This window comes from Camarhynchus parvulus, chromosome Z (assembly GCF_901933205.1).
Source record: "Camarhynchus parvulus chromosome Z, STF_HiC, whole genome shotgun sequence".
In the NCBI taxonomy this organism is placed as follows: domain Eukaryota; kingdom Metazoa; phylum Chordata; class Aves; order Passeriformes; family Thraupidae; genus Camarhynchus; species Camarhynchus parvulus.
In genome coordinates, this window is record NC_044601.1 from 564,199 (window position 1) to 582,414 (window position 18,216).

The 18,216-nt window shown below is 38.4% G+C and overlaps 1 protein-coding gene across 2 annotated transcripts in view; it reads left to right on the forward strand.

Moving 5' to 3' along the window:
- The window catches only part of EPB41L4A (erythrocyte membrane protein band 4.1 like 4A), a 117,535-nt gene that overhangs the window by 74,887 nt on the left and 24,432 nt on the right, over nucleotides 1–18,216 (forward strand). For both annotated transcript variants that reach the window (XM_030968200.1, XM_030968201.1), the window contains exons 10-15: nucleotides 1,575–1,666; nucleotides 2,411–2,488; nucleotides 4,839–4,951; nucleotides 11,093–11,174; nucleotides 15,418–15,501; nucleotides 17,678–17,791. In XM_030968200.1, the coding sequence (XP_030824060.1) occupies nucleotides 1,575–1,666; nucleotides 2,411–2,488; nucleotides 4,839–4,951; nucleotides 11,093–11,174; nucleotides 15,418–15,501; nucleotides 17,678–17,791 (563 nt within the window). The remainder of the gene's footprint in view (nucleotides 1–1,574; nucleotides 1,667–2,410; nucleotides 2,489–4,838; nucleotides 4,952–11,092; nucleotides 11,175–15,417; nucleotides 15,502–17,677; nucleotides 17,792–18,216) is intronic.

Consider the following 18,216-nt stretch of genomic DNA (forward strand, 5'->3'; position numbering starts at 1 on the left):
ATATATATATATTTATATTTATGTACTACAAAGTAATTTTATGATATACACAGCAATATCAGATGAATCCTACGTTTCAACATTCTTGGTGGTCATTGTCTTACTGTACTGCCTGTATTATTTTCTCTTGCCATGGACAGTAAAATGTGCTTTTCATGGAAGACCAGAGAATTATTTTAATTCTTTGTGTGTTCCACGGCACTGTTCCAGCTAGGCATTTAACTGAAATAAGGCATGGAAGAAAACAAGCTCATGTATAATATATTTTGGTTTTTTTGGTCAGGGAATGAAATCTCTATTATTCTAACCACAGGTGCAAAATTCTGTTGTTTTGCTGTTATTTGTTTCAAGGTGAAGGAAAAGCTACTTGAGGAGGTAATTTGTGGTTTTGTGAGGCTGCTTGACAGCTGTTAATGGGGAAATAATTGGATTTTTGTTATAGGTGAAATTTTGAATTCTAGAGAACATGGAGAATTAATTCACAGTTTGCAAGCTGCTTGCAGATAATAATAAACAACAATAAATGAGGAGAGGGAGAAACTTGCCTGAGCTCTTTACTTGTGTATGCATGGCACAGAAGTGTAAGTAACGCAGGGACATAGATTGTTCAAAATCAGCTGCTGAAGGTGGTGTGAATCACACCTCCTTCGTAACTCACACCTTGCTGAAATGGTTTGAGACTCAGTTTTGTTACAGGGGGTGTCATGCCCTGCTGAGCTCTCACACTGACATCACTGGGATTGCTCCTTCGCGCAAATCACAGCTGAAACACCAAGTGCTTGAGTTCACCAAGTGAAAAATAGATGGCAGGGTATTTTTTTGTGAACACATCTGAGTGTTGAAAACCAGCACTGTGATGTGTCAGTTGCTTCTCCTTTCTGATTTTATAGTTTGTATGTGTCCCACTTCTCTTTTCTCTGCCAGTTTCCAGAGACTGGCTTTTAAGCTTTGTATATGCTTTTGCTCTGGCTGTTGTTGTCTTCGTTTAGAGATTCTAAGTTGGGTTTTAAGACTCTCAACTTTTTCTTAGCATTTTGAATTATTCTGAGGCCTGCTTTCTTTAAAAAAGAAAACTCTTCCCTTCTTCAGTAGTTTTTTCCCCTCAGGTTTACCTTGGCCTGTTTTGTGTGTTTCCTCTGTCATTGCTTCATAGTAGTTTATAACAGATCCTGAGCTCCTTTCTTTCTTTCATTTATTCTTGCCTTTTTTATACTGTTAACCAGAATATTTTTGACTGACATCTGTGCTGCCATTTCAGAAAACATCAGAAACATAATTTTTGAAAAAAAAACCAACTTGTGTTTTATTAGGAAAACTTGCAGTTTTTTAGGAAAGAAGATGTGTATGAACAAAGGAACATAAGTGTTTCAATAATCTCTTTTCTCTGTTTTTCAAAAAGAAAAACACTTTTAATGAAGAATTCTACAGAATTATAGAGCCTGCTTTTCTTTGTGCTGATTTCTTTTCTTGCATGGACTAACATGCAATGACTGGTTCTTGTGTTCAGTAAATGAGATTCACTCCAATGGCAGGATCCCCCATAAGAACATTAATTTGTTTTGTTTTGTCTTTAGTGCAATGAAACTTCCTTCTTTTTTGAAGCACGTAACAAGGTCACATGCAAACATCTCTGGAAATGCTGTGTAGAGCATCATACATTTTTCAGGTGAGTGATGCAGAAATTAGGTTGTGTTTTCCATAGGGCCACTACACTGAGTGGGAGCCTTGTTGTACCTGCAGAGTGGTGCAACAAAGGCTTGCTGCCTGGAAACACGTTTGTGCTTTGGTTATGGAATGCTTTTAAAAGCCATCGCCTTTTCTTACAGTGATGTGAAACAATGTTCTTAAAATTTGGTAGTTTTGTAGTTTCTTTTATCTTAGCATTCTTTTCTAAACAGTACTTCAGGTTGTGTAGAGTAGACTTTATCAGAAAGATGGCAGTATTTAAGCCGCCAAATAGATTTGGATGTATTTGATCATCAGATTTTCTGTAGCAGCATTAGCTTGAGGGAGGCCTTTGGAATTCAGACATTACTATTTTCTACAGTGCACATACATACATAAAAAAAAAATATATATATATAAAAATAAAAAAATATATATATATATATATATATATATATATATATATATATATATATATATATATATTCATTGAATTTCCATAACATCTTGCTTACTTACTGAGGTGTATAAAATCTTCTCAGTACTGCACACCTCAAAGCACTTGATTTTACTGTTGCAAAAAACACCAAGAGAAATGCGCTAAGGTGCCTAACTGAGAACTGGTGGATGGAATCTTCTGGGCTGCCTTTAGTTTTGTATTCTTTTTTCTTGACTTGGGAAGGGGGCTATAATTCAGACCTATCTATGCAACTTACTCTGTTATTTTATTTTTCAAACTACACAGGATGCCAGAGAATGAATCAAACTCTCTGTCAAGAAAAGTCAGCAAGTTTGGATCCATAGGTTATAAACATCGGTACAGGTGAAATTTTTTGATTATTTAAAACTTCAGTTCATTCCTTCTTCATTCCTTTCTCCTCTTTCCTTCCAGTGAAAGAAAACCATCACCCAGAATATGATCCAGTATAGTTCTGAAGATGAAAGATGAATCAGGGCCATTTTAAGACTGTCTTTGGGACCCTGACAGTTTTGGGACAAATGTTTCTTCTCCAGATCCCCAGAATGGGTTGAGGCTTGCTATAGTCTGTATTCAAAGCGGGAGCAGCTTTGACAATTCTTTAAATCATTATCTCCTTCGAAATCCTGAAATTATGTTCATGTCTTAAAGAGGTTTTCCTGACAGCTGGGGAATACCAAAATGAGGGTGTATCTTTTCTGACTTGAATAGGTGACAACATTGGATGAATGTTCAAGGCTCTAAACCTTGAAAGATGCTGTAACTTGAAATAAAGGATGGATAAGGAGCATTGTTTCCTCTATCATGCAAGAAATAAATGGATCATAATGAGTAAGGTTGATAATCATTAGTTAGGCAGATCTTTGTCATTTTGCCCATTTCCTAATCCAGATTGAGTTATCACACTCTCTATCATGATCCAGATTCTCCTTGCTGTGGACAGCAGGGCAATGATTGTCCTGCCTTTTGTGTTTGTAATGAATCCTGCATTACCCCGTCTGGGATAATGGGTAGGAGCTCACTGATTCCTGCCAGAATACTGCAGATGAGTTTTTTCTGTTGGATCACATCAGTAGACTGGAGCAGGGCACTGGTCCTGGGGAGGAGAAAGCTTTGTACCGGCAAGAACTTTCCTATCAGTTAAAAAAAACATGCCATGGGGCAGTTAACTGTGTTTGAGCTATTGCTCTTTGTGGCGCAGTTCAGTTCATCTTCCTGTTTTAATAAATGTCATGTGTGATATGTGATCAGGCCTGCCATGTTGGGATGATGGTCATAACTGACAATTTTGGTTGTCTTGCCTTTTTGTCTTTGGCCCCCACTGTATCATCGAAAACAGTGACAGTGTTGTGTATCTGCACACATCATTAGCTCAGAGCAGAAACCATAATCCCATTGTTTTTCTGGGTGAGTGGGGGGGACCGTAATATTTTCATTTGTCTTGTGGTATTGTGTTTTTAATGTTGTTCTGTTTTGTTTGTTTGTTTGTTTTTGGTTTTCTTCTTCTTTTTTTTTTTGGTTAAATCTTTTAGGTACTTCTCATTGTGTGTCAGACAGTTTTCAGGAAGGCAATTTTTTTGTCTTAAGATCAGATGCTTTGGAGGTCTTAGTGGGGGTGGAAGGTCCTATTCCCAGATGTTTGTTAAAATTGCTTCTGGAATTTGCAGTACTGTCGTGGTTGCCAAAGTTAAAAGTTGAGCAGATGAGTTTTTTGGCTAACTTGGGAGCATGCTATAAACTAATTACATAAACAAAAAAAAAGGTTTTTTACATCATTACTGTGATGTAGGGTTAGGATTTGAGATTTTTTTTTGTCCTTCAATTCTTTTATAATTTTGAAAACATTGGAATTCTGCAGTGCTGAATATCTGTGAAGGGCTACTGGTGAAAATACTATCAGTATTTCATGGAGTCTGTTCACAAAATTCAGAAAATCTAGATAAGTAATTCCTGTATAGTTGCTTAGTACTTTCTAGTACAATAATTTTACTTCCCAATGATCAAACTTCAGGTGTTAAGGAATTAATAGTGACAATTTCTTCTCTTGTGTTGTAAGTTTCCAGGAACAAATATGGAGTTATGGGGAGGAATATGAATTTTAGATTTTTTGTTATGACCACAATATTCTGTTTAGGCACACTGAGAGGAACATTAAAATGAGTGTAAAAGAATTTATTTAAACTTAGTAATTTACTTCAATGGTGCAGTGAAGGGAAACCCTACTGCAAACAAGAATCAAGACTTTTACTCAATTTGTGGTCATCTGCGGCTGTGCTAGTGAGAGTCCTTTACTACAGTTTGTTTTGCAGTCTTTCAGGCTGTCAGTCCATATGCCAGAGGAGTAGCCCCTGACTGACTGGAACTGAACAATATTAAATATGTGTAAACAATATTAAACATGTTTTCCTGGGAGGAAACTTGCAGAAAAAGTTCAGGAAGAAATAATATTGCTTAAGAAAGTTGTACGTTCGAATGTTCTAGGTTAGAAAAGCGATTCCTAACAAAAACCATTTTGTTTCAGTGGTGTATCTCCACTAGAAATGACAAATATAGGAGTGCTTGGCACAATCTGTTGATGATTTTGCCAGTGACTGATTTGAAACAAAATTCGGGGTAGTGCCACTCAACGGAGAACCAGAAGTGGGATGACAAATTAACAGCATGTTTTTTCTCATGATTTTATTGTGTTTTGAAGTGGAAAAACATCTTTACGAATGACCAGAGACCTTTCTGTGCAGCTTCCGCGGCCTGACCAGAGCATTGAAAGAAGTCGCAGCAAGACTTACCCCAAAAGAGCACAACAGACAGGTAGGTCCTTCTCTGCTGACCTGCGCGCAGATGTCTTCTTTTTTTGGTTCATTTTGTCATCATGAGGTGACTCAGAACTGCTGCAGTGTCGTTGAGGCTCTCTCGGGATGGATTCTGTGTTTTGCTTTCAGTCAGTATTTATATCGAAGGTTAACAGGATATGAAACCTCCAGCTTTCCAGATAAAATAAAAGAGTTGCTGTGGATTAAAGGGGATAAGCCCCCATGTGTGTAGGTCTAATGTAAAGGTTGAAAGGGAAGTTTGAAAACAGGCAGTGTGAACATGTTTTTCCCCTCTGGAGACCTGTCTCTTTCAAACGAATTTTATACCTGTGTGTCTTGGTTAGTATCCCATTGTTCGGCCTGTTAGACCCAGCGTGCCACTTTTTGCACCCTCTTCCCATTTCAAGAACAGTATCCCTTTATTTTGATATTAAGTGGAACAGAAGTTAGTGCCATGCAGTTTTAACATGCTTCAGATGTGTGAGCTGGAAATCTGTTCTGCATGCAGAAGCTGTTGTGGCAAGCTGGAAGTTTTCACAGGTGTTAGAGGAGATAGGATTAAGGATCACAGAAGTCATGCCCTAGATAATGGATGCTTCCTGAAATTTGGTAATGAAGATGTCAAGCTCCAGGTCCACATATGATTACATGGGTATTGCTTAGCTTCATCTATGACAAGAAGGCAGACACTCTTGAGTCAAACTTGTGCCTGGAGTAAAGCATGCGTGTGTGTGTGTGGGGGTGTGTTTGCTGTTTGAGAAAAAACTTGTCTGGGCTTTAAAATGTAAATAGCATCTCCCTTTTGTTGTCGTTCAATATGCCACTATAGAATTTGAGAACCTGTTTTTAAAAAGAGAGCAGATATATACCTCTGGAAACCTCCAGTGGTTATCCTGAATGCGGTCTTTTGATTTAGAAACAAAACTGGTGTGCTTTTAGAAACAAAACTCTGCCTTTTAGCTGTGGTGCCTCTTGAAATGTAACATAATTAAAAGCGTAGCCTTGGAAAATAGAAACAGTTTACAACATCTTTTAAAATTTTATTTTATTTTATTTAGTGTAAAAAGAGGAGAATTGCTTTGCTTTCTGATTCTGATATGTTTCATTGTGTGTGCAGTTTTAAGTGGGTGTCTGAGAGGACAAGTAGCTAATGACCCTTGAACCTAATGACTTAAACTTTTTGTTCAGCTGGAGTGTCCTGTTCTTAGGGCAGCAGTTCAAGCCAAACAGCATTTCCTACCTCATTAGTCCCTGGTTCTGTTTCAGGAAATTTGTGTGGCTATTTGTCAGCTAAAATTCAGCTCTTGGTTTAAAATAATGTTTGCCTTAGCCCAGGCCGAGAAGGTGAGTCTGTGTTGCTGTGAGGCTGTGCATGTGTTGTGTTTGTTCATTTTGTTTTCAGTCTCTTTGGCTGGAAATATGAAGAAAAACTGAAACTTTTCTGTAGTCTCTTCTGCTGATGTAATTGGAATCAGAATTCTCTGGGCAACGTGTGTTCGCTATTTTGATGCATTTAAACACTTTCTTCCGCTTGAAAATAAAATGTCTGCTTTTTCACCATTTTACTTACATGTAGTTGTGTAATCTCTATCATCCATCTGTTTTCTTTTCAAATTCAGCTTAATTGATTACCCATGTATTCCAAATGTGCAGTCATATCATTGGGACAAATGTATTAACTTAGATGATATTAATGTTAAATTAATTTGTTTAATTTCCAGCTCAAATATGGGCTGAGGGAAGAGAGCTATGTCTTTCAAATGCCATCTTGCCCTATGAATAAGCATATTTTCTCCTTTTTAAAAAAATTTTGTCTTTGCTATTCACAGTTATAAACATTGAATACTCTTCCTCCATTTAAATGGGATTCCAGAAGAAGAATGAAGGCTAATGCTCCTTCTCCTTGCTGTGTCAGGCAACATGTGATAGTCTATTGCACTAAATAAATCTGCCTCTTTTTACCTAAAGTTGTTCTTAGATATAACAAAGTCCATTTCACACAATGAATCAAGACTATTTGGCATATTTTAACCATCATTTACTTAAATATATTATCCCAATGTAGATTTTATTTTGTAGACTATTTTTTATCTTGCAAATTTACCTGGTGCTCTAATAGGTTTTACAGGTTATGTAAAAGTTTCCCTGACTAAAATATGTGAGAAAATTATATTACATTTCTCCTTAAAATAAATATTCCTTTTGTATAGTGACATTATGCAGATGGTCATCATTGATGGCTAGTCCTTTGTTCTTCATTTTCTGTTTGTAATATGGTATATTAAGGCTAAATATTACTTGTCCTACATTTTAAACAGGGTTATTTCAGTTAACGTGTACTATATCATAAAGTATTTTCTGTCAAATACACCTTTAATTAGATCTAACTAGGCAAAGTCTTATAATTTAATTTTTTTGGGATGAAAGTCAGGTTTCCATTTACCTCCCCAAATCCAACAACAGCTCACGGATACCTCGTATAAAATAACTTCCTTTCACCTTTTCTGAGTTCAGCATCTTTCCTCATCTGCTTCTTTCCCTTTTTATCTTTTCTAAAGACTGAAAGTGAAATGTATTAAAGGGTTCATTTTTGTACTCACTGCAATTAGCCATTTTGATTTTGTTTAATATTTTTTTAAATCTGTCAGTACCAGTGGGGACAGTAAGAGCTAAGTGCATGACTACAGCATATAACATTGACTTTGCCTCCATCAGATAAGTGTCTGCGAAGTGCTAAAACCTCCAACCTCTGACATCTAAATAAAACCCTTCCCCTTGTTGCTTCTTTTTGTGTACATGTTCTGGTGTTATAAACATAGTATGTGCTTTTTATATATTTTTTCTGTCACCTGAAGGAAGAGGTTAGTTATCTCTAGCAGAGCTGAGCAATAATGTTTCTTTGTCTCATTGGTCCACTAAAGTACCCTGAAGTCTAAGGACTGCACGCACTTGGTGAACTCTGGGTTAAGAGTTGTAGCAACTGCCAGCCAAGACAATGATAGAAAATATTATTTCTGTTTTCAGTAAAAATATTTGTGGTTTAACATCAAGATTGAAGGAGATGATACTGTCAACAGAGAGAAACTATTTTTTGTGTATACAAGCCACTGCCATTGATTGCTTTCCCTGATAGGATGAACAGTGCAGACCTTTGGCTTTATCATGGCAGATTATATTCCTAGAATACAGATTGCAATGGTTTAAAATGCAGTAACCTGAATTTTGTCACTTGTTTGGTACATTTCGTATCTCACTTGTTCTAGGGCTAGTGCAAAAATCATATCAGGAAACTTTAATGGCTATGATTTTATATTAGATCTAGGCTGTGTTTTTATAGTAGCACATGGGGTTGTTTTGCTGCATGTTTAGGCTGGTTGGTATTCAGGTTCATTTAGAGGAAGAGTTTTTTTGTTGTAGTCTGCCAAGTCTTGTGAGTGAGACAAGTGTAACTTTATTCATTTGCTTATTTTTCCCATTTCAGCTGAGAGAGAATTACAGTTGCATTTTGCTCTGCTTGGAAATAATAAACTCAAACATGGAACAGGATCTCTTGCTGTTCTGTCTTACTGTCTTAGGGCCTGACTGATAATATTCAGCATTCACAACATAGGGTGAAAGTATTCATTATTCTTTTGGCTGAGTGCTGAACATGAAAAGCTCCTTGGGAACATCCTCTCAGCACAAACATTGATGTGACCAGACCTGTTGCTGTGGGTCTGAGTTTATTCAGAGGTGGGAAACACGTTGCTTAGGGTTTGTTGTTGTTTGGTAGCTGAGGACTTGGTTTGTCCCTGACTTTGCACGTGGGGTAGTTGTATAAACCAGTGTAAAATAAGTGTTTAGGAGCCAGGTGGAGACCTGGGTGTGGGTATTACGATTACAGTACTGTCTGTATTGTGATATTCCCTAAGCAATCACATTTTGCCACAGATGCCTCTCACTGCCCTACTGGTAGCTGCGGTAGGTAGAGCTGTTGGTCTGGCCCAGTTAAAGTATTTTCCCAGAGAATTGTAAGATTGGATTTGAAAGTTAGATTTTTGAGAGAATGAATCTGGGGGTGATTTTAACTGTTTCCTAATTTATGTACTTCGAGCTTTATACTTTAAGGTTTACTTAAAAATCCAATGTTTGGTAAAAGGATGGGTGTGACTGCTTCCGCATTTCAGTCATGGGGCGTGAGATGAACAAACTCTTGAGGCTACAGGCTTAGAAACTAATAAGAAAAACAGCCCTTATCACAGAGTAGACTGTGCTGGTGTAGACATATGAAAGTCCATTCATTTTTCTAGGCTCACAGTAGCCCAGGGTGCAAAGCATGAGCTCTCACTGCATGTTTTCCATTTGGTTGCACTATCTGCTGCTCCCATGACTCAGTTTAAACACAAACACTGCTTCCAGATAATGTCAGTTAAGTGGCTTTACCTGATAAGAAACAGGCATGACAAGCTAACTAACTTGCCAGGCTGATATGGTTTTGGACACTTGAGTTTTTAAAAATGTAATAGTTGGCTTGAATTGAATGGACAAATCAGCATCAATATGGCCGTAAAAGAGAATTAAGTGTGTGCATTCACTTCATTGGAAAAGTTCAGTGCAGTGCACTCAATCCTGACAGTACCTTATCCAGCCAAATGTAAACAACCAGAGAAACTGGCCACGAATGAGACGTTCAGGATTTCTACCTAAGGTATTTTTGAGAGGCCTGTTGCCTTGGCAAGCAAGAAGCAGTGATATACTTAAGTTTTTGCAATGGGATTAGTGTTTGGACAGTGTTTTTGGAGTCTGCTCTTTTATATTAGATAATTATATCATACAGAGGTATAAGTTGGTAGAACAGTACTGTAGTCAGTAAAATATACACCAAGTGGAACATACTTGGAGACAATCATTACAGTTTCTGTAGGTGTGCACAGAAAACTCCTGATTAATCCACCATGGCCTGACACCCAGAGGTGACTGGGTGCCTGCAGAATGGTAGGGATATTACCAAACATAGCAAACAATCACTTCTGGAGGTGTCTATTACTTTTATATCATCTGACCCTTGGCTGTTTTTCTAGCAGCTGTTTCACTGCTATGATACATTTTGGAGTACAAGTTTTTCTTACTCCATTAAGTGACAAGGACTTTCTGTGACTTAATCAAAAACTGCCTCACAGAAGAATATGTGAAGTACTGAGATAAATTCCTTGGTTTGAAAAAGTCATGTATTTGCTGATTTCTGCAGAAAACTGGCAAATCTAACCTGTAAGAGAGCCAATTGATGAGCAGACAAAAGGCATCAGAAAATCTCAAGTATTTGTGTTGAGGTAGGGTCCAGAGACTTTGTTGGCCAAAGGGGAGGTGTGGGAAGTTGAAGGAGATTGTGAAGAAATCTTTTCTCTGAGGCTGAGGGGAAAACTTATCATGCACGCAAAATCTTTTCACAGCTTAAATTAAGACATCACATTTTTGTTTTAGCCAGTCAAAATGGCTTGGGGTTTGTACTACTGTATTAACAACATCGTGATGCCGTTGCTTTTGTCCAGAGGACTTCATATTATAATCTTCAATCTATTTAATTATCTTCAATGAACATGCTCAGAATCCTGTCCGGAGGAGCCCTACATCAATAATGATATTTTTTTGTTGTTCTACTTGACATCTGTTTCTATAGATGGTAACAATTTTGTAAGAAATGTCTGAAATTGCCAATTAGGCGGAAACACAACGTGTGAACTGAAGGGAAATTACAGATTGATATAAACAGCATAGCATGGAAACTGAAATCATAGCACCAGCAGGAACCAAACTGTATTCTCCTCACACCTTTATTCTCATTGTTGACTGAGCAGGGAATTTCCTTCTGTTGACAGTGGCAGAGTATCCTTTTGAGAAAAACAGCTTCAGACTTCTCTGTCTTATGTGGAACAGTAATGAATGTGGTTCATGTTAAACTTTATAGTGCCCTGGTGCAACTAGAAATAAGGCTAAGACACAAAGGTGTGATCCTTACACGCCTTTAACAAGATGAGCATGCACCAGATATTTAGTGTGTCATTTTATCTCTTGTGCTGCCCTGTAGGTGATTATGCTGAGTAGGTGTGCAAATATTTATGCTACAGGATTCAACTATTTTGGGCTTTTTATTTTTTTCCAGGTTCTAAGAACATGAGCCAGATAACAACAAATGGGGAAAATGAAGGAACTACCAAAATTATTGCACCTTCTCCAGTGAAAAGGTATGCAGACCCACAGTTTCCTTACAGCTTTTAAGAGATTGTACAATGCATTGGATAGAGGAACATATCTAGAAATCATTAGTATCAATTTATCCTGTCCTTGAGTTCAAGATCATCTGATCATCTACTGACAAAGGTCAGAGAGTGTTGCCAAGTATTTAATTTTATAAAACCGTGATCTTCCAATCAATGCAGAACAGGGATTTCAGCTGACACATGATTTGAAAACCCATAAATCAGCACAAGTTAATGGGAAGGCAGACAGTTTCAGGTTTAACTAGGAAAAAACCTAGATAATGACCCAAAGTGCACTGGTCAGGGTAGTCCTGTGAAGTCCTATTAGTCTGTCCCCTGGGAGCTATGGGCTGGCTGTCAGAGCCCTCAGGTCATGGGCCTTCAGTCTCTGAACTGGGCAAGCTTGGGGTGTGTGGCAGGGAGGGGCTGGGCATGGACCCTCTCCCAGCAGGTTTGTTATCTTGCAGTGATTGTCCATTACACTGTTCAAATTATAGTAAAAATCAGGTAAAAATCATGTTTGTTCCTGATCTGTAGGAGTAGTGAATTGCCAGGGGTCCCCTGGGCTTGTGTGGCCTGCTGTGTCTAATTAATCAGTGTTGAAGTGCACATCTCTGGTTATTAAGCATATCTGAAAGGAAATGGTAAGGCTCAGATTCAGAAAGGGGATTGTATTCCCACCCCTAATTTTAGGTGGAATTTATGTGCCTGAATCAGAAAAAGAGCGATCTTACAAAAGAATGAGTCAAAAACACTGTACCTAACTTTTGTTTAATTGCCTAGATATGTGTCTCTGCATGCTTGGCAATCCTGACAGTTGGGTTTTTTTCCTGACTGAGTAACCCTTAACTGGGTTTACCTATGCATTGAGGCTGTTGGCTTCACAAACTAGGTATCTGGACTGAACTCTGAAAAAGGATCTAAAAGATGTACTGCAAATACTTGGTGCATAGTGTTCTCTATTGCCTAACATCTGGAACAGTTGACCTCCAAAAGAAAAGTTGAGCTAAATTGCTTTCTCATTTTGAGGGAAATTGAATCCACTATTCCAGCCCTTAGAAAATAATGCTTAATTGTGTGTTTAAAAAAAAGTTTATGATTGCCACTTGGTCATGCTGAAGCTAAACCATTAAGTAGAAAAGAATACAGAAGTAAAAAAATACATGAAGGGAAGGCACAAAGAGGATGGATCCAGACTCTTTACAGTGGTGCCCAGTGACAGGACTAGGTGGGCACACACTGAAACACAGGAGATTCCCTCTGAATGTCAGGAAAAATTTTTCCCTATGCAGATGGCAAAGGCTGTCCTGTCCAGAATTGTGCTGGAGTCTCCATCCTTGGAGATAGTACCACAGCTCTCTGGGAATTGTTCTGGGCAACTGAGTCTGTGTCACTCTGCTGGAGCAGGCAGCTGGACTAGATGACATCCAGAGGACCCTGATGGCCCCACCATTGTGTTGTTCTGTGATTTGTTAGGAGAAAGAAAGATATAAAACAAAAGGTACCATTATTCCACAGTGCAGAGATCATTGTTTTAGGAGGCATGGGAGTCCTTTACTACAGAATTTTTAACAATGAGCTGTTAAAAAGAAATGGATAGATAGGTTTTTAGACAAAGAACCAGAATAAGTAGCTCTCAATATGACAGCTTCAAGGTTACTGAGTTTAGTTTCTTACCCTGACAGATTAAAAGCAGTTCACAGGCAGATTCTTACTGAGTCATGTTTTAGACAGTGTTAGTCACTTCCAGAGGAAAAAAAAAAGAAAAAGGTGTTGGAAATTCTTTTTCCATTTAGGATTTGATTTGTTTTTCTCTGTGTCTCTATCTGCACATGAAAAACACCTTTTGGGTCTGCCAGGCTTTGTGTATGTGAGAGGTAGCACAGAAAATTTGTGTAGCGCTTAAAGTTTGGAAGTTTGCTCCATCCTGTGTAATTCTTGCATCAGTTGTTAGTGATGCTTGCAGAGCATCTTTCAGTAGTGTTCACAAGCTGAGTTTTCACGTTTAACATCTAATTCACTGTTGAGATCTATAGTTAACCACTTCTGTGTAAGTGGTATAACCTCAAATTATAAAAACCCTCCAATGAAATCTCACTTGACATTCACATCCTAAGCCTTACACATACTTCGAATGAACTGAGTACGTTTTGCAACTGCATTCCTGGAGATACTGCTGGTATTTGAAGAGCTGCCATGGTCTAGCTTTCTGTCTGTAAAGTGTGTGTCTGCTCAAAATGAATAATGACTTGTGAATTTAATGCAGTAAATTTACCTTCCAGGTACATTTTCTTTCTCCTTTTAAGATTTGAAAACAGAATTCAGAGTTGTTTAAGTTCAGCCTAGGAATCGTTCAGTAGTACATGCTGTGCAAATCAATTCCTTTTTGCAATATGGAACAGAAATGTATTTATGTGGGTTACTTGCTCAGTCTGTAGTAAGCACATATTTTTAAGCTTGGGAATAGATTGCATGCATCCATGAGTCAATAATTAATGGGTGCAGTATTAAGAAAATTATTTACCTGATAAGGTGTAATTTAATTTAGTTTCCTGCTGACTTACTGTAGCATTTTGTTCACTCTGTGAGAATTAAATGATTAACTCAGTGACCTGTAGTAACCAAAGGCTGAGGTTAAAAGTGGATTAGTGAGTTAAGTAGCCACGATTCCTTCATAAAGCTGAGTCTGTCACCTCCTGCTCTGGGGAAAGAACTCCCAGCTTATATCCTCCTCTCTGTAAGCAACAGTAAAGCTTTTATTTTCCTGCTTGAGTTGCACTTTACAACTATATGGTGTATTAATGACTGTACAGGGTTGCTGTCAGTAGTACTTGATGACCTTAGTGGAAATCAGTGAGGCTGCCTTGTTGTGTCTCAGGTGAACTGCAGGAAAAGAGCTCTAGAGATGGTGCTGCAGGAAAAGCTCTGCCAAGCCTTTGGACAGGGGTGTGCTTCGGCTAAAAGCCACTTCCCAGCATTTGAAGTACAATTATCTGGGGGCGTTAATGGGTCAGAAGCTGTAAAACCTGACACAGCGAGAATGATAGGAATAAAGGAAGAATTGGAGCATACTGCTTTTTCCCCCCATCCCCATAGGTGTGGTGGGAGACTGGTTATAAATGCTGAAATATCTCTCAAACCACGTGACTCTTCTGATACTTTGCCTTGCAGCAGTCAGTGAAGTCAGTTCTTTCACAAAAATGTCTTTCTGGCAAAAATAAAACCCAAGGCTTCACTGGGAAGGGTGTGAGAAGGATATGCTACTCTTTGAACCTATGAACCTGTGATCTGTCATGCTTTGAATAGTTTTCATCACCCCTGACTTTGTTGCTCCCATTTTAAAGTACGTACTGTACACCTGGAAAAATGGTAGAGAAATATGATAAGGATAACCTGAGGTATGTGGTGACTCCCAGTACTGGGAGAGATTAAATAGTCTGTGGTTCTTTCGCTTGGAAAAGGGATTAGACAGGTAAAAATGTGTAAAAAAAAATTAAGGGGTGGAGTTTTTGATTTAGGGAGTTGTCATTCATAGCTGTTTGTTTTTCTTTATTTCTTTCTATAATCAGAGAAACGGTCAGGATCAAGGGATTGAAGTTTTGAACCAGGTAGAAGTTTTGAGATAACATTAAATAATTGTTTATGTCATAGCCAGATATTGGAATATTCTCCTACTAGGCACTATTTATGACAAAAATTAAAAAATATTCTAAAGATATTTAAATAAATCCATGAAAGAAAAGTTTCATTTAGAGCTTTGTAAAATAAAAAGGAGGTAAAGCCTCTGATTAAATAATCTTTTAACTGCATATTATGGAAGACTATGAGATCGTGCTGTATGTTTGGCCTACTGTTAGACTTCTTGCTTAGGCATCTGCTCATGTGTTTTTTGGAGACAGGATTACCTGTTTTTCTGAGTCAGTGCTGCCACAATTATGAGGTTGCAGATATGATTTTTCTCTCTCTTGCTTTTCTTTTTTTTTTTTTCTTCTTTCTCCTTCCTCTTATGTTTGCTCTTTATAGGAGAGATTTTTCAAGATAGGAGCTCTTTGCCCTCTTTCACATAACAAATAAGTAACTGTGTGCCAGGGTGGATCTCTCTAATGACTGTATGCCTTTAAAATTAAATTTTAAGTGGTCAGCATAAAAGAAAATGTGATCTGTGTACAACGTTTTGGGTTTTTAAAAATATATATATACATGTGTATTTGTCTGTACTCTTATTTAGCTTTAAAAAGATGAGAAATGAAAACAGTCCAGAAACACAAAGAAGTAAAACAAGCACTCCGTGGGAGGAAAATGGCCCACAAAGGTAAGGGAAGACTTGATGTCTTAGGTATTGTGCAATAATAAATATCATACCACAGCAGAAGGTTGAAGGTTATTAATATAATATATTAATGTGTTATTTGATTCACAATATATGTGTATTGCATGTAAGCAGATAGGTGCTTTCATGGATAAATAAACAGTTAAAAATTAAGAAAGTATGTGTAAGAGGAGGTAGCCAGTGACTGAATGTCAGCAGCGGCTTTTTACAGAAATCTGTTCACAGACCTCTGATATTTAGAATATTTCTCAAAGAATTTGAAAAAGGGGTAATAAAGTTTGGTGATGATACAAAATTGTTTAGGATGGTGAGAAATTTGTCTGTGAAGAGTGGCAGAAAGACTCCTAATGTTACTGATGGTTAGATTCTGTTGAGTTGAAAAACGTAAAGAGAGGTACAGAACGACAAAAAAAAATCCCCTAGATATCTGGTTAATATGAAGTGCTATGAAATTATGATGGATAACAAAGAAAACATCAGCTGTGGAGCAGTCAGAAAAACAGGTAGCAATTATTAGTAAAGCAAGAGGACAGAATTATGCCATTATATAAATTGGTGGATCACATTTTGGAAGCAGTTCTGATGTTCTTATCTCAGGAAAAGGAATGGGCTTTGAGAGGAGCAGCAAAGGTGATCAAAAATATGAAAGGCTCTGCAGTAAATCTGTATAAGGAGCAAGGGTAGAGGCAGAAAGGAATCTTCCTTCAGAATGTAAAAGAGGGGATTTCAGGGGATGACATATGGAAAATCAAGAATCATACTGAGAAAAGAGGAAACGACCAGGACTCTCTTTTTCCAGTAACAGAACTAAGGATCTTCAGGTGAAGCTATTGCAAGTGGTTGAAAAGGCAGTCAGTAGTGACTCACCATGAGTGGGAGACCTGTGGTCCTCCTTTGCAAGGAGGTGAATTCCTGGGGGAAGCTGGGTGAGTCATGGAAGAAAAATCCTGAAAGGCTTGTGAAGACAGAGGTGCAGCAGCCGGCTCAGGAAGTCCCCTGGACTGGGAATGGTGTGGGACTCAGGGAGCACTGGGGAGCTGCCTTCAGGGTTTTGCTTCCTGTAGCTGGTTGTTAACAGCTGCTGTTGGAAACAGGCTACTGAACCAGACAGCATGTAGAGTGTAATCCAGAATGCTGCTGTCTTTCTGTGACAATTCATATCTATACCTGATGTGTCATTTGGGGTACCCTGATGATTTACCCCTTGTGCTCCTTCTGTAAACAGCAGTAGTTTCTAGAGCAGGAACAAAGCAGTGAGCAAATATTCTTTTGCTACACTCCTTTCTTTGGTTATATTTAGAAAAGTGGTGTCATCTTGTCACTTTATGTCTCCGGTGTTTCAGTTGCTCTCAGGACAGCAAGAGGTTTGATCTTGCAGAAGCCAAACAATGGTAGGATTGAGTGTCTGCAAAACTATTAATTCTAAAGCACTATGCAGGTTTTGACACATAAGCAGGCTGGATGTTGCACAGAGGCTTTTAATAATTCTCATTGAGATGAGCTGTGGGAACTTTTCACCTGTGCAGAACAGAGCTGTAATCAGCTGTGTGCAGAAGTAGATGAAGAAGAATGGATTCAATTTGATGGCCAGAGGCTTTTAGGAAAGTGGAAAGAAAGCTGGAGCTTAGGACACCTCCATACCATTGGCAGAGGTTTGTGTGGATGAACAGAAGAGAAATGGAGATAGAATTGTTTCATGTTCCCAAGCGTCAGCTCTGTGATGAAGACAAATGTCATGACAAAACATGGGAAGTGTTCATACTTGTTACATCCATGGAAAACAGGAAGAATACCTAGCTCTGGGTTGGATACGCTATACTAAAGCACAGAAATTTTATTATGGTAAAATAATATTAATAAGCTAAAATCTAAACTTTGTAATCTTAGAGTTGCTGACCTGGCAATGATAAGGGGTCTCTCTCTCCTACATTTCAAGGTTCAGTGTGAAAAATTTATTGCTAGAAAGCAGTGCTATCTGCATTTACATAGAGCACCCACTAACACCCAGAAAAGCGCACACAGCCCAATGCTCACCTGTACTTGAGTGTGTGTGTGCGTGCGCTCATGGATCTGTTCATTTTTGTGAGCTGAATCTCAGCTGGCCTAACCGCCGTGGAAATTTTAAAGCTGACTCTTTGCTCTTCCTTTTCAACCTTAGTGGACTGTATAATTCTGCCAGTGACCGCAATAAATCACCAAAGTTTCCTTACTCTCGCCGAAGGAACCCATCTGGCGGCAGTGAGAATGAGTCTGGGCAGCCAGTTCGGAGGAGGTAAGAGCCTCAGGATTAACTACTGTCAGCTTTTCTGTGTAGAAACTGGAGGTTCTGCATGCTCAGTGCTCAGCTCGTTGAGGCACAGCTGGGTCCTGGGAAAGGGGCTATTCCAGGGGCCAGTAAAAAAAACCCACCTGCTATTAAAAAAAAAACACCTGAGCAAGAACACTGCAGCTGTTTTTGGAAAGGAAGCTTTGGTCAGGTCGTTTGCTTGCGTGCTGTTGTGGGAAAATGATGTTAAAAATGTGAAAAGCTGCATTATTGGCATGGGCAAGATTCCGTTAGTTTCTGGAGCTCTTTTTGCCTGGTGAGTGAAAGCACTGATGGATTTGCTTGCTTGCTTTGAGCTTCCAAAGCAGTGTTATAAGTACATGTCCTTATTTTAGCTGCCCCAAGGATTACACAAATGAGCCATAAAGCTG